A 14,017-nucleotide genomic window follows, 5' to 3' on the forward strand; every position below is an offset into this window, starting at 1 on the left:
GGAGGTCAGACTGGAGGTTAAACTGGAGGTCAGACTGGAGGTCAGACTGGAGGTTAGACTGGAGGTCAGACTGGAGGTTAGACTGGATGTTAGACTGGATGTTAGACTGGAGGTCAGACTGGAGGTCAGACTGGATGTTAGACTGGAGGTCAGACTGGAGGTTAGACTGGAGGTCAGACTGGATGTTAGACTGGATGTTAGACTGGAGGTCAGACTGGAGGTCAGACTGGATGTTAGACTGGAGGTTTGACTGGATGTTAGACTGGAGGTTAGACTGGAGGTTAGACTGGAGGTCAGACTGGATGTTAGACTGGATGTTAGACTGGAGGTCAGACTGGATGGTAAACTGGAGGTTAGACTGGAGGTTAGACTGGAGGTTAGACTGGATGTTAGACTGGAGGTTAGACTGGAGGTCAGACTGGATGTCAGACTGGAGGTTAGACTGGATGTTAGACTGGATGTTAGACTGGAGGTTAGACTGGAGGTCAGACTGGAGGTCAGACTGGAGGTTAGACTGGAGGTCAGACTGGAGGTCAGACTGGAGGTCAGACTGGATGTTAGACTGGAGGTTAGACTGGAGGTTAGACTGGAGGTTAGACTGGATGTTAGACTGGAGGTTAGACTGGAGGTTAGACTGGAGGTTAGACTGGAGGTTAGACTGGATGTCAGACTGGAGGTCAGACTGGAGGTTAGACTGGATGTTAGACTGGATGTTCGACTGGATGTTCGACTGGAGGTCAGACTGGAGGTCAGACTGGAGGTCAGACTGGAGGTCAGACTGGATGTTAGACTGGAGGTCAGACTGGAGGTCAGACTGGATGTTAGACTGGATGTCAGACTGGAGGTTAGACTGGATGTTAAACTGGAGGTTAGACTGGAGGTTAGACTGGGGGTCAGACTGGATGTTAGATCGGAGGTCAGACTGGATGTTAGACTGGAGGTTAGACTGGAGGTTAGACTGGAGGTCAGACTGGATGTTAGATTGGAGGTCAGACTGGATGTTAGACTGGAGGTTAGACTGGATGTTAAACTGGAGGTTAGACTGGAGGTTAGACTGGAGGTCAGACTGGATGTTAGATTGGAGGTCAGACTGGATGTTAGACTGGAGGTTAGACTGGATGTTAAACTGGAGGTTAGACTGGAGGTCAGACTGGATGTCAGACTGGAGGTTAGACTGGATGTTAGACTGGATGTTAGACTGGAGGTTAGACTGGAGGTCAGACTGGAGGTCAGACTGGAGGTCAGACTGGATGTTAGACTGGAGGTTAGACTGGATGTTAGACTGGAGGTCAGACTGGATGTTAAACTGGAGGTTAGACTGGAGGTTAGACTGGAGGTTAGACTGGATGTTAGACTGGATGTCAGACTGGAGGTCAGACTGGATGTTAGACTGGAGGTTAGACTGGAGGTTAGACTGGATGTTAGACTGGAGGTTAGACTGGAGGTCAGACTGGTGGTCAGACTGGAGGTTAGACTGGAGGTTAGACTGGGGGTCAGACTGGAGGTCAGATTGGATGTCAGACTGGATGTCAGACTGGAGGTCAGACTGGATGTTAGACTGGAGGTTAGACTGGAGGTTAGACTGGATGTTAGACTGGAGGTTAGACTGGAGGTCAGACTGGATGTTAGACTGGATGTTAGACTGGAGGTTAGACTGGATGTCAGACTGGAGGTCAGACTGGATGTTAGATTGGAGGTCAGACTGGATGTTAGACTGGATGTTAGATTGGAGGTCAGACTGGAGGTCAGACTGGATGTTAGACTGGAGGTCAGACTGGATGTCAGACTGGAGGTCAGACTGGAGGTTAGACTGGAGGTCAGACTGGATGTCAGACTGGAGGTCAGACTGGAGGTTAGACTGGTGGTCAGACTGGAGGTTAGACTGGATGTCAGACTGGAGGTCAGACTGGAGGTTAGACTGGTGGTCAGACTGGAGGTCAGACTGGTGGTCAGACTGGATGTTAGATTGGAGGTCAGACTGGATGTTAGATTGGAGGTCAGACTGGATGTTAGACTGGAGGTTAGACTGGAGGTTAGACTGGAGGTCAGACTGGATGTTAGATTGGAGGTCAGACTGGATGTTAGACTGGAGGTTAGACTGGAGGTTAGACTGGAAGTCAGACTGGAGGTCAGACTGGAGGTTAGACTGGAGGTCAGACTGGATGTCAGAGTGGAGGTCAGACTGGAGGTTAGACTGGTGGTCAGACTGGAGGTTAGACTGGAGGTTAGACTGGAGGTTAGACTGGTGGTCAGACTGGATGTTAGACTGGAGGTTAGACTGGATGTCAGACTGGAGGTCAGACTGGATGTTAGACTGGTGGTCAGACTGGAGGTCAGACTGGAGGTCAGACTGGATGTTAGATTGGAGGTCAGACTGGATGTTAGATTGGAGGTCAGACTGGATGTTAGATTGGAGGTCAGACTGGATGTTAGACTGGAGGTCAGACTGGAGGTCAGACTGGAGGTCAGACTGGAGGTCAGACTGGAGGTCAGACTGGAGGTCAGACTGGAGGTTAGACTGGTGGTCAGACTGGATGTCAGAGTGGAGGTCAGACTGGAGGTTAGACTGGAGGTTAGACTGGATGTCAGACTGGAGGTTAGACTGGATGTCAGACTGGATGTCAGACTGGATGTCAGACTGGAGGTCAGACTGGATGTTAGACTGGAGGTTAGACTGGATGTCAGACTGGAGGTTAGACTGGATGTCAGACTGGATGTCAGACTGGATGTCAGACTGGAGGTCAGACTGGATGTTAGACTGGAGGTTAGACTGGAGGTTAGACTGGTGGTCAGACTGGAGGTTAGACTGGAGGTCAGACTGGAGGTCAGACTGGATGTTAGATTGGAGGTCAGACTGGAGGTCAGACTGGATGTTAGATTGGAGGTCAGACTGGAGGTCAGACTGGATGTTAGACTGGAGGTTAGACTGGAGGTTAGACTGGTGGTCAGACTGGAGGTTAGACTGGAGGTTAGACTGGATGTCAGACTGGAGGTCAGACTGGATGTTAGATTGGAGGTCAGACTGGAGGTCAGACTGGATGTTAGACTGGAGGTTAGACTGGATGTTAGACTGGTGGTCAGACTGGAGGTTAGACTGGTGGTCAGACTGGAGGTCAGACTGGATGTTAGATTGGAGGTCAGACTGGATGTTAGACTGGTGGTCAGACTGGAGGTCAGACTGGTGGTCAGACTGGAGGTCAGACTGGTGGTCAGACTGGAGGTTAGACTGGAGGTCAGACTGGATGTCAGACTGGAGGTTAGACTGGATGTTAAACTGGAGGTTAGACTGGAGGTTAGACTGGTGGTCAGACTGGAGGTTAGACTGGATGTTAAACTGGAGGTTAGACTGGATGTTAGACTGGATGTCAGAGTGGAGGTCAGACTTGATGTTAGACTGGATGTCAGACTTGAGGTCAGACTGGATGTTAGACTGGATGTTAGACTGGAGGTCAGACTGGATGTTAAACTGGTGGTTCAGCAAAGCCGATCTCCGGTTTTAACTGAGAGAACCACTACTATATTTAAAAACAATCTTCCACCAAAGAAAGATTAGAATGTTTTACGTATTTCTCCCTCTACAACGTCATCTCCAGCCTGAATGGGTGAGGCGGTAAGGATTGTACATGAACCCATTCCAGAGGCAACATCAGCGTCTCTGGGCTTGAAGTATTTGAGAGCCACATTGCACAGGTAGACATGAAAACCGAGCCTCAGGGCAGGAGACAGAAACATCCGGACTGCACATCTGTGCGGTAGCAGCTACGTTGGATCGGTTAATATTCAGGCTGGGTCCCGTGTGCAGCAAACAGTGCATGTGGCTTTTTGGGAGCTAATCTCACTTTTAACAGAGCTCAGTTGGGTCTTCTTTGGGATGGTCCTTTATAAGTTTATCATCCTTCAGTGAAAGTGAAGAAGCAGGAAGAAAATCCTTCATTTAGAAACCAGTCTTTAATTCAAGAATGAGGGAAACTACAGTAGAGTAGTTACATGAACTCTCCGTCTCTGCTTCCTGGAAGTCGGGTTGGCTGTTGGAAACAGGATGAGCTTAGATTGTTCTCTTCATCCCAGCTGTGGTGTGAAACCAGGCTTTGATTTGGTAAATATTTAGTTTTATTCACACAACGCAGAGAGTGCTCCACAGCGCTCAACACATGGCCTCATTGCTCCGTCGCCTCCAGCTAAACTAACTCCTCCTGTCTGTGTTGTCTTTGCAGCTCTGAGAAGGCAGGAGAGATTGCAACCATCCCACTGACAAAGGTAAAACTCCACACACTCCTCCGAGTGTCTCTGCAGCTGGAAAGTTTGTTGGAAAGTAGTTAGAAACATTCAGACATTCAGAAGAAGCATACCTGCGATAATCATAACTCCATCAATCAATAGGTTTATCTTTGCTACAGAGTTAGCGATCATCTTCTAGATGCATGTGAAAGACAATCTGCTGATGGTTTATTCTGTTTGCTGAGCATTGGCTCGCAGCGACATCAACCATCTTCTGTGATCTGAGACTGGCTGCTTGTGGTGGGTTCTCCACTCCGCTCTGTACTGTGGAACTAAAGGATGTGGAAGAAATTCATTGATTTAAAAAGTGCTGCTTTCTTCGGGAGCTTCCCTCGAGGCCCAGCTGAAGACTGTTCGTTGGAAGTCTGCTGGTCTGGCAACGCTGCAGCATTGCTCTCTGCAGACTGGGAGGATGTAACGGAGCCCGGTCGGCGTGGATTGACTGCTAACTCTTCTGTCAGCTGAACTCAAATGAAAGAAAAATAAAGATTACTTTTGCTCATTTTAAATTTTTATAATTATGTTTTCATTACAACAAAAAATTGTGTTTATTTAAACATTCATTCATTTAATATGCTTCACTGCTTAGTACAGTTAAGGGTCGCGGGGTTCCAGTAATCACTGGGCGAGAGGCAGGGACCCACGGTGGGAGGACCCGGAGAGAACCCGCGCTGCTAACCACAACACCACCATGCAGTCCATTTATTTCAACAATAAAAACTAAATAAATTGCTCACAAATACATGTGACTGCCCGACTAGCCACTAGCCACAGTGGCTAGTGGCTAAGGAAGCTAATGCTAATTATTAGCTACCATTAGCTTCCCTAGCCACAGTGGCCAGTGGCAAAGGAAGCTAATGTTAGCTATTAGCTACCATTGCACTGGAAGGACAGGAAATAATGCTTCTGTTAAATATATGACTACCTGTGATGTAAACTTGCAGCACCACGTTCTGTTGGCCGGCAGTTTGATGGAAAACTGTATTAAATGGAAAAAATTCAAAGCTATCCCATTTCACACTAAAACACAGGAGTCAATCCCTGGCCCACGGGCCGACTGTGGCTCGCAGTGTGGTTATATTTGGCCCATGAGGCGACTACTAGAACCGGCCCGCCGGTATTATACAGCACATGTACTGCTTTACAAACCCCAGAAGGCTCCGGTGATGGGTTGGTGGTGGTCCAGTGGTGGTCCGGTACAGGACCTCCTCTGTAGACAGTAGTCATGGCAACTACAAGCTCCTGCAGCAGAGACGGCTAAATAAGCCCTACAGTGAGTGTTTGGGGAAAAGTGCACGATGAAGGTTTGTGAGTTCCTGAGCCCAGAGAAAAAACACACATTTCAACAAACACACGTGATTTTGGCACCAGTCATTGTCATATACAAAGATTTTTCAATAATTATTGTTACTGGCCCACAAGTTTGTTTAATTTAACATTTTGTCTCACTGCATGCTTGAGTTTGACACCCCTGCTGTAAACGTTGCAGCACCTGAAGGTCTGTTGTTGATGTTGAACATGTCCAGGTGTAAATGCAGCATTTTCATGACAAAGAGCAGGTTGCAGGAATAAAGCCTTGTCATTCAGCCCAGTTTAGCTGCTTCTGAACTGGAATAACTGGCATGACCGGCAAGCTGATACTGATGACAACTCTGTCACATATTTGACTGTAAATAAAATTAAAAAAAACTCTGGAGGTTGAAACCTTTAAATGTTTCTTGTGTTGTGGATGAGCTGCTGGTGTCATGATACCAGACCTGATGCAGGAAGTCTTTACTTCAGCACGAGCCTCTCAAACGTTTTTTTTGTCTCCCAGAAGAATCTAACTGATGCCACTCGTGTCCTCATTTCCCACATCCACCTTCATCTGCTGCCTCCACCTGCCTCCACCTCTGCAGATTATTAATGAACATTACAGGGCCTACTCCTGGGTGGCGGAGCTGATTCAGGTGTTTATCGCCATCAGCGTCACCGTCTCCTTCCTCGTGATGGGATCTGCAATGACGCACACCCGTAAGTCAGAACGTCCTTTTACATGGAACGTGGTGGTTTTAATGACCAGCAGACGTAGAAACACCAGTGGAACTGTTCTGTTTTCTCTCAGTGGATGGTCTGGTGGGTTCACTGTGGAACAGCAAGCTGGAGTGGATGTCCAAGACGTGGGAGCGAAACTTGCCAAACAAACATCACATGTGTTCAGCGAAAAGGTGACGGAGGGGGGTTGAAGCAAAGCATTTATGCTGGGGGAGACTTAAAAAGGTGAATGTCAGGCGGGAACTGCCTCTAGAAGTAAAATGTCATGTCATCTAGTTTCCAAACACCAGCTGTGATGGAGCTCTTCCAAGTCAGAAGCACTGATGTACGGAAAGTTACGTAGCGTCACTCCAAGTTCCCGCAAAGTCACTTTAAAAAGCCTCTAAATGCGCCGGAAGGCCCGGCGGCGGCGGGGGGGGGGGGGCTTCTGCCATTCACACATCTGATAGAAACACACTAAACAGAAACTGATAAAAGTCTGGGAACCAGTCCCACCAGTTCCAGTACATCTGGTTGTAGCTTCTGTTCATCACACTGTCTAAGTGATGCTGGGAAGCAACACCACCCAAAACCATCTCAGTTAATGGTTTAATGGGATCAGACTGGAAAGTAATCACACACAGAGCGAAGCCGGTGTAGTCATCCATCATCCATCCATCATCCATCCATCCATCCATCATCCATCCATCATCCATCCATCCACCATCCACCATCCATCCATCCATCCATCATCCATCCATCATCCATCCATCCATCATCCATCCATCATCCATCCATCCATCCATCATCCATCCATCCATCCATCATCCATCCATCATCCATCCATCCATCCATCATCCATCCATCCACCATCCATCCATCCATCCATCATCCATCCATCATCCATCCATCCATCATCCATCCATCATCCATCCATCATCCATCCATCCATCATCCATCCATCATCCATCCATCCATCCATCATCCATCCATCCATCCATCATCCATCCATCATCCATCCATCCACCATCCATCCATCCATCCATCATCCATCCATCATCCATCCACCATCCATCCATCCATCATCCATCCATCATCCATCATCCATCCATCATCCATCCATCCATCCATCATCCATCCATCCATCCATCCATCATCCATCCATCATCCATCCATCCATCCATCCATCATCCATCCATCATCCATCCATCATCCATCCATCCATCCATCCATCATCCATCCATCCATCATCCATCCATCATCCATCCATCCATCCATCCATCCATCATCCATCCATCCACCATCCATCCATCCATCATCCATCCATCATCCATCATCCATCCATCATCCATCCATCCATCCATCATCCATCATCCATCCATCATCCATCCATCCATCCATCCATCATCCATCCATCATCCATCCATCATCTATCCATCCATCCATCATCCATCCACCATCCATCCATCCATCCATCCATCATCCATCCACCATCCATCCATCCACCATCCATCCACCACCCATCCATCCACCATCCATCCATCCATCCATCCATCATCCATCCATCCACCATCCATCATCCATCCATCATCCATCCATCATCCATCCACCATCCATCCATCCATCCATCATCCATCCATCATCCATCCATCATCCATCCATCCATCATCCATCATCCATCCATCATCCATCCATCCATCATCCATCCATCCATCATCCATCCATCCATCCATCATCCATCCATCCACCATCCATCCATCCATCATCCATCCATCATCCATCCATCCATCATCCATCCATCATCCATCCATCCATCATCCATCCACCATCCATCCATCCATCCATCATCCATCCATCCATCATCTATCCATCATCCATCCATCCATCCATCATCCATCCATCATCCATCCATCCATCCACCCATCCATCCATCATCCATCCATCCATCCATCATCCATCCACCATCCATCATCCATCCATCATCCATCCATCCATCCACCCATCCATCCATCATCCATCCATCCATCCATCATCCATCCATCATCCATCCATCCATCCATCCACCATCCATCCATCCATCCATCCATCCATCCATCCATCCATCATCCATCCATCCACCATCCATCCATCCATCATCCATCCATCCATCCATCCACCATCCATCCATCCATCCATCCATCCATCATCCATCCATCCATCCATCCATCATCCATCCATCCATCCACCATCCATCATCCATCCATCATCCATCCATCCATCCATCCATCCATCCATCCATCATCCATCCATCCACCATCCATCATCCATCCATCCACCATCCATCCATCATCCATCCATCCATCATCCATCCATCCATCCATCCACCATCCATCATCCATCCATCATCCATCCATCCATCATCCATCCATCCATCCATCATCCATCCATCCATCCACCATCCATCCATCCATCCATCATCCATCCATCCATCATCCATCCATCCATCCATCATCCATCCATCATCCATCCACCATCCATCCATCATCCATCCATCATCTATCCATCCATCCATCATCCATCCACCATCCATCCATCCATCCATCCATCATCCATCCATCCATCCACCATCCATCCACCATCCATCCATCCATCCACCATCCATCCATCCATCCATCCACCATCTATCCATCCATCCATCCACCATCCATCCATCCATCATCATCCATCCATCCATCATCCATCCATCCATCCATCATCCATCCATCCATCCATCATCCATCCATCATCCATCCATCCATCATCCATCCATCATCCATCCATCTACCATCCATCATCCATCCATCATCCATCCACCATCCATCCATCATCCATCCATCATCCATCCATCCATCCATCATCCATCCATCCATCATCCATCCATCATCCATCCATCCATCCATCCACCATCCATCCATCCACCATCCATCCACCACCCATCCATCCACCATCCATCCATCCATCCACCATCCATCCATCCATCTATCCATCCACCATCCATCATCCATCCATCCATCATCCATCCATCCATCCATCCATCTATCATCCATCCATCCATCCATCCATCATCCATCCATCCATCCACCATCCATCCATCCATCATCCATCCACCATCCATCCATCCATCATCCATCCATCCATCATCCATCCACCATCCATCCATCCATCCTTCCATCATCCATCCATCCATCCATCCATCATCCATCCATCCATCCACCATCCATCCATCCATCCATCATCCATCCACCATCCATCCATCCATCATCCATCCATCCATCATCCATCCTTCCATCATCCATCCATCCATCATCCATCCATCCATCCACCATCCATCCACCATCCATCCATCCATCATCCATACATCCACCATCCATCCATCCATCATCCATCCATCCATCATCCATCCTTCCATCATCCATCCATCCATCCACCATCCATCCATCCACCATCCATCCACCATCCATCCATCCATCATCCATCATCCATCCTTCCATCATCCATCCATCCACCATCCATCCATCCATCCATCCATCCACCATCCATCCATCCATCCATCCATCATCCATCCATCCACCATCCATCCATCCATCATCCATCCATCCATCCATCCACCATCCATCCATCCATCCATCCACCATCCATCCACCATCCATCATCCATCCATCATCCATCCATCCATCCATCCACCATCCATCATCCATCCATCCATCCACCATCCATCATCCATCCATCCATCCATCATCCATCCATCCATCCATCCATCATCCATCCATCCACCATCCATCATCCATCATCATCCATCCATCATCCATCCATCCACCATCCATCCATCATCCATCCATCCATCCATCCATCATCCATCCATCCATCCATCCATCCACCATCCATCATCCATCCATCATCCATCCATCCATCATCCATCCATCATCCATCCATCCATCATCCATCCATCCATCCACCATCCATCCATCCATCTACCATCCATCATCCATCATCCATCCACCATCCATCCATCATCCATCCATCATCTATCCATCCATCCATCATCCATCCACCATCCATCCATCATCCATCCACCATCCATCCATCCACCATCCATCCACCACCCATCCATCCACCATCCATCCATCCATCCACCATCCATCCATCCATCCACCATCTATCCATCCATCCATCCATCATCATCCATCCATCCATCATCCATCCATCCATCCATCATCCATCATCCATCCATCCATCCATCCACCATCCATCCATCATCCATCCATCATCCATCATCCATCCATCCATCATCCATCCACCATCCATCATCCATCCATCATCCATCCATCATCCATCCATCATCCATCCACCATCCATCCACCACCCATCCATCCACCATCCATCCACCATCCATCCATCCATCCATCATCCATCCATCCATCTATCATCCATCCATCCATCATCCATCCATCCATCCACCATCCATCCATCCATCCACCATCCATCCACCATCCATCCATCCATCATCCATCCACCATCCATCCATCCATCCTTCCATCATCCATCCATCCATCCTTCCATCATCCATCCATCCATCATCCATCCATCCATCCACCATCCATCCATCCATCCATCATCCATCCACCATCCGTCCATCCATCATCCATCCTTCCATCATCCATCCATCCATCCATCCATCCATCCATCGTCCATCCTTCCATCATCCATCCATCCATCCACCATCCATCCATCCACCATCCATCATCCATCCACCATCCATCCATCCATCATCCATCCTTCCATCATCCATCCACCATCCATCCATCCACCATCCATCATCCATCCTTCCATCATCCATCCATCCATCCATCCATCCATCCATTGCCCTCCAGCATGTAGACAAACTAAAGTTTACTTTATGCTTCCTGCAGTGTGACCAAACGTCTGGTGTCCCTTCTTGGATTTGTTGTCATCTTCATCGTATCAATGTTTGATCCCAGTGTAAGCAACACACACACATATACACACACACCATCAGACATGACTGGTGTGTTGATCCCTGCCAGTCATCTGTGTATTTTCTCTCCTTCAGGGTTTTGTTGTCATGTTGGACAAAGTGGTGTCATTTTCCCTGAACACTGAAGTCGGACTGTTTGTGTTCATCATGCTGAGAGAGTCCAGAGAGGACAGGTTCAGGTGAGGCATGCTGGGAAGTCTTAATGTTCCCCTGGGTCTCACTTCTGAGATGGTGTTGCTAATTTAGAGATCATATAGTATTTCTGACAGACACCTGTAGACAGGAAACTTAAAGACACACAAACCGAAATGAAAGTGTTAGAAGAGGAGTAGATTAGCGCCGCTACGTAGCTTCCTGCTAGCATCAGGTTAACAGTCTTACATCAGCGCTTCCTGCACAAAGACTAGAAATTTGCAGAAACATGGACATATTTCAGTTTTTTGGACATGGAAATAATATTAATCCCAGTGAGGACCCCTCTCTCTCTCTCTCTCTCTCTCTTTCATTCCAGGCATTTTGCTGTTCCTTTACCTGTGGGTGACTGTGTGTTCAGCCTCACCTGGTTGCTGCCCACCTACTTCCTGTTTGCAGTAACCTACGACGTCCTGCAGACTCTGGCAGACGTGGCGCATTACCTGAACTTCTACACCCACCATCAGGAGCCACACATCCACAACTGGACTGGAAGCTTCAGAGCAGCAAATTTATCCTCCCTGATCTGATCACACACATCTGCACACATACACATCTACACACACACCTTCACATCTACACACACACCTTCACATCTACACACCTTCACATCTACACACACACCTTCACATCTACACACACACCTTCACATCTACACACCTTCACATCTACACACACACCTTCACATCTACACACCTTCACATCTACACACCTTCACATCTACACACAAACCTTCACATCTACACACACACCTTCACATCTACACACCTTCACATCTACACACCTTCACATCTACACACACACCTTCACATCTACACACACACCTTCACATCTACACACACACCTTCACATCTACACACCTTCACATCTACACACACACCTTCACATCTACACACACACCTTCACATCTGCACACCTTCACATCTACACCCACACCTTCACATCTACACACACACCTTCACATCTACACACCTTCACATCTACACACCTTCACATCTACACACCTTCACATCTACACACACACCTTCACATCTACACACCTTCACATCTACACACCTTCACATCTACACACACACCTTCACATCTACACACCTTCACATCTACACACACACCTTCACATCTGCACACCTTCACATCTACACACACACCTTCACATCTACACACCTTCACATCTACACACACACCTTCACATCTGCACACCTTCACATCTACACACACACCTTCACATCTACACACCTTCACATCTACACACCTTCACATCTACACACCTTCACATCTGCACAGCACAGGGACCAGCAGGAGATTAAATGGCCAAAACAAATCTGCATCTTTATCTTAGCCAGCTCTGGATGCATCCTGTTTCTGGTTGCCATGGCTACACCTTTCCAGCGCTGGCCGACGGCGCTGCAGCTTCATTAACCACAGCAGCCACTGTGCAGTGGGGCCATTCTGGCGCCTGCAGGACCTCCCAGCTCAGACTGGAGGTCTGCACATGTTGCACACAGCTCTGAAAGGTTTCATGTCAGTTCTGACATGGTTTTCTAACAAATAAACTATTCAAGGAATTCATGAATAACTCTATAATAAAATGGAGATAGATGACAACCTTATGATGAGACGTTCCATGTTTCCAGAGTTCCCAGTCTGACCTGATCCAGGACCAGTCTGGTGATGTTTGTAACCGATCAAAGTGAATATGACAGAAGTTACATCAATCATCTTTATAGAGACAGAAGCACGCACTGCGACAGACAGGTCCGCCTTCAGGCCTGTTTATTAGCAGACGCTTCTTTCCAAAGCGGCAACATGTGACTTGTGGGTGGGAAGAAGAACACACCAACTCCACACAGAAAGCCACTGTTCCCCCCCAGCCAAGGCTCAAACCTACGACCTTGCTGTGCGGCCGCAGTGCTAACCACTACCCCACTTCTATCATCTATCTCCTGAGTTTTCTGGTCCGGTTCCGTATTCAGGGGTCTTGCAGGTCTGTCGACTGACAGTAAACAGAGCGATGCCACTGGAAGTGTTGGAGGCAGTGTTGAGTTGTAAAGCTGACACACAACCAATGTAAGGAACAAACCAGAGAAGAAGAGGAATGTAATAAAACATTTTGGGAGGTTGTTTCATGGTGGTACATTACCACCAGCATCTGTGCCTGAAACCTGCGGCAGAACGCAGAACACTCAACTCTCTACTGTCCTCTAGTGGATGAATTGTCTTCATAACCAAGACAAGATAAAGATGCGTGGACGTGTGACGGTAGGCAGCGTATGGCGTTTGAAAAAAAGCATAATGAGGCTTTAGCTGTCACAACAACGGTTACCCGATTAACTAGTGTCCGGCAGGAGACTGCATCCATCTGCAGACACACTGTTAATCTGTCACCTCTGGACCTCCACCTGGACGGGTTAATTCCAGCAGACACCGCTTTAACCTCTTCATGATGAGTCCTGATGTCTCTGCCTCCTGTCGCAAATAAAACCAAAAATAAATCTTCACAACTTGCAGGACTGCATGTAG

At 47.9% G+C, this 14,017-nt stretch overlaps 1 protein-coding gene across 1 annotated transcript; it reads left to right on the forward strand.

Moving 5' to 3' along the window:
* Window positions 1-4,145: 4,145 nt before the first annotated feature.
* On the forward strand, window positions 4,146-12,067 carry LOC306759664 (uncharacterized protein). Its single transcript, XM_079245366.1, has 6 exons — window positions 4,146-4,257; window positions 6,095-6,291; window positions 6,383-6,485; window positions 11,220-11,289; window positions 11,381-11,484; window positions 11,817-12,067. The coding sequence occupies exons 2-6, from the start codon at window positions 6,108-6,110 to the stop codon at window positions 12,025-12,027; spliced, it is 672 nt and encodes a 223-aa protein (XP_079101492.1). The 5' UTR covers window positions 4,146-4,257; window positions 6,095-6,107; the 3' UTR covers window positions 12,028-12,067.
* Window positions 12,068-14,017: the final 1,950 nt, after the last annotated feature.

Source organism: Telmatherina bonti (assembly GCF_933228915.1).
Source record: "Telmatherina bonti genome assembly, chromosome: 8".
NCBI lineage: Eukaryota > Metazoa > Chordata > Actinopteri > Atheriniformes > Telmatherinidae > Telmatherina > Telmatherina bonti.

Excerpts from the sequence above, each read along its gene's own strand:
- LOC306759664 (XM_079245366.1), top strand. The coding sequence starts at position 6,108 with ATGCCACTCGTGTCCTCATTTCCCACATCCACCTTCATCTGCTGCCTC. Across the intron at positions 6,292-6,382 it reads ATCTGCAATGACGCACACCC|TGGATGGTCTGGTGGGTTCA; the intron begins GTAAGTCAGAAC and ends GTTTTCTCTCAG. Across the intron at positions 11,290-11,380 it reads TATCAATGTTTGATCCCAGT|GGTTTTGTTGTCATGTTGGA; the intron begins GTAAGCAACACA and ends TCTCTCCTTCAG.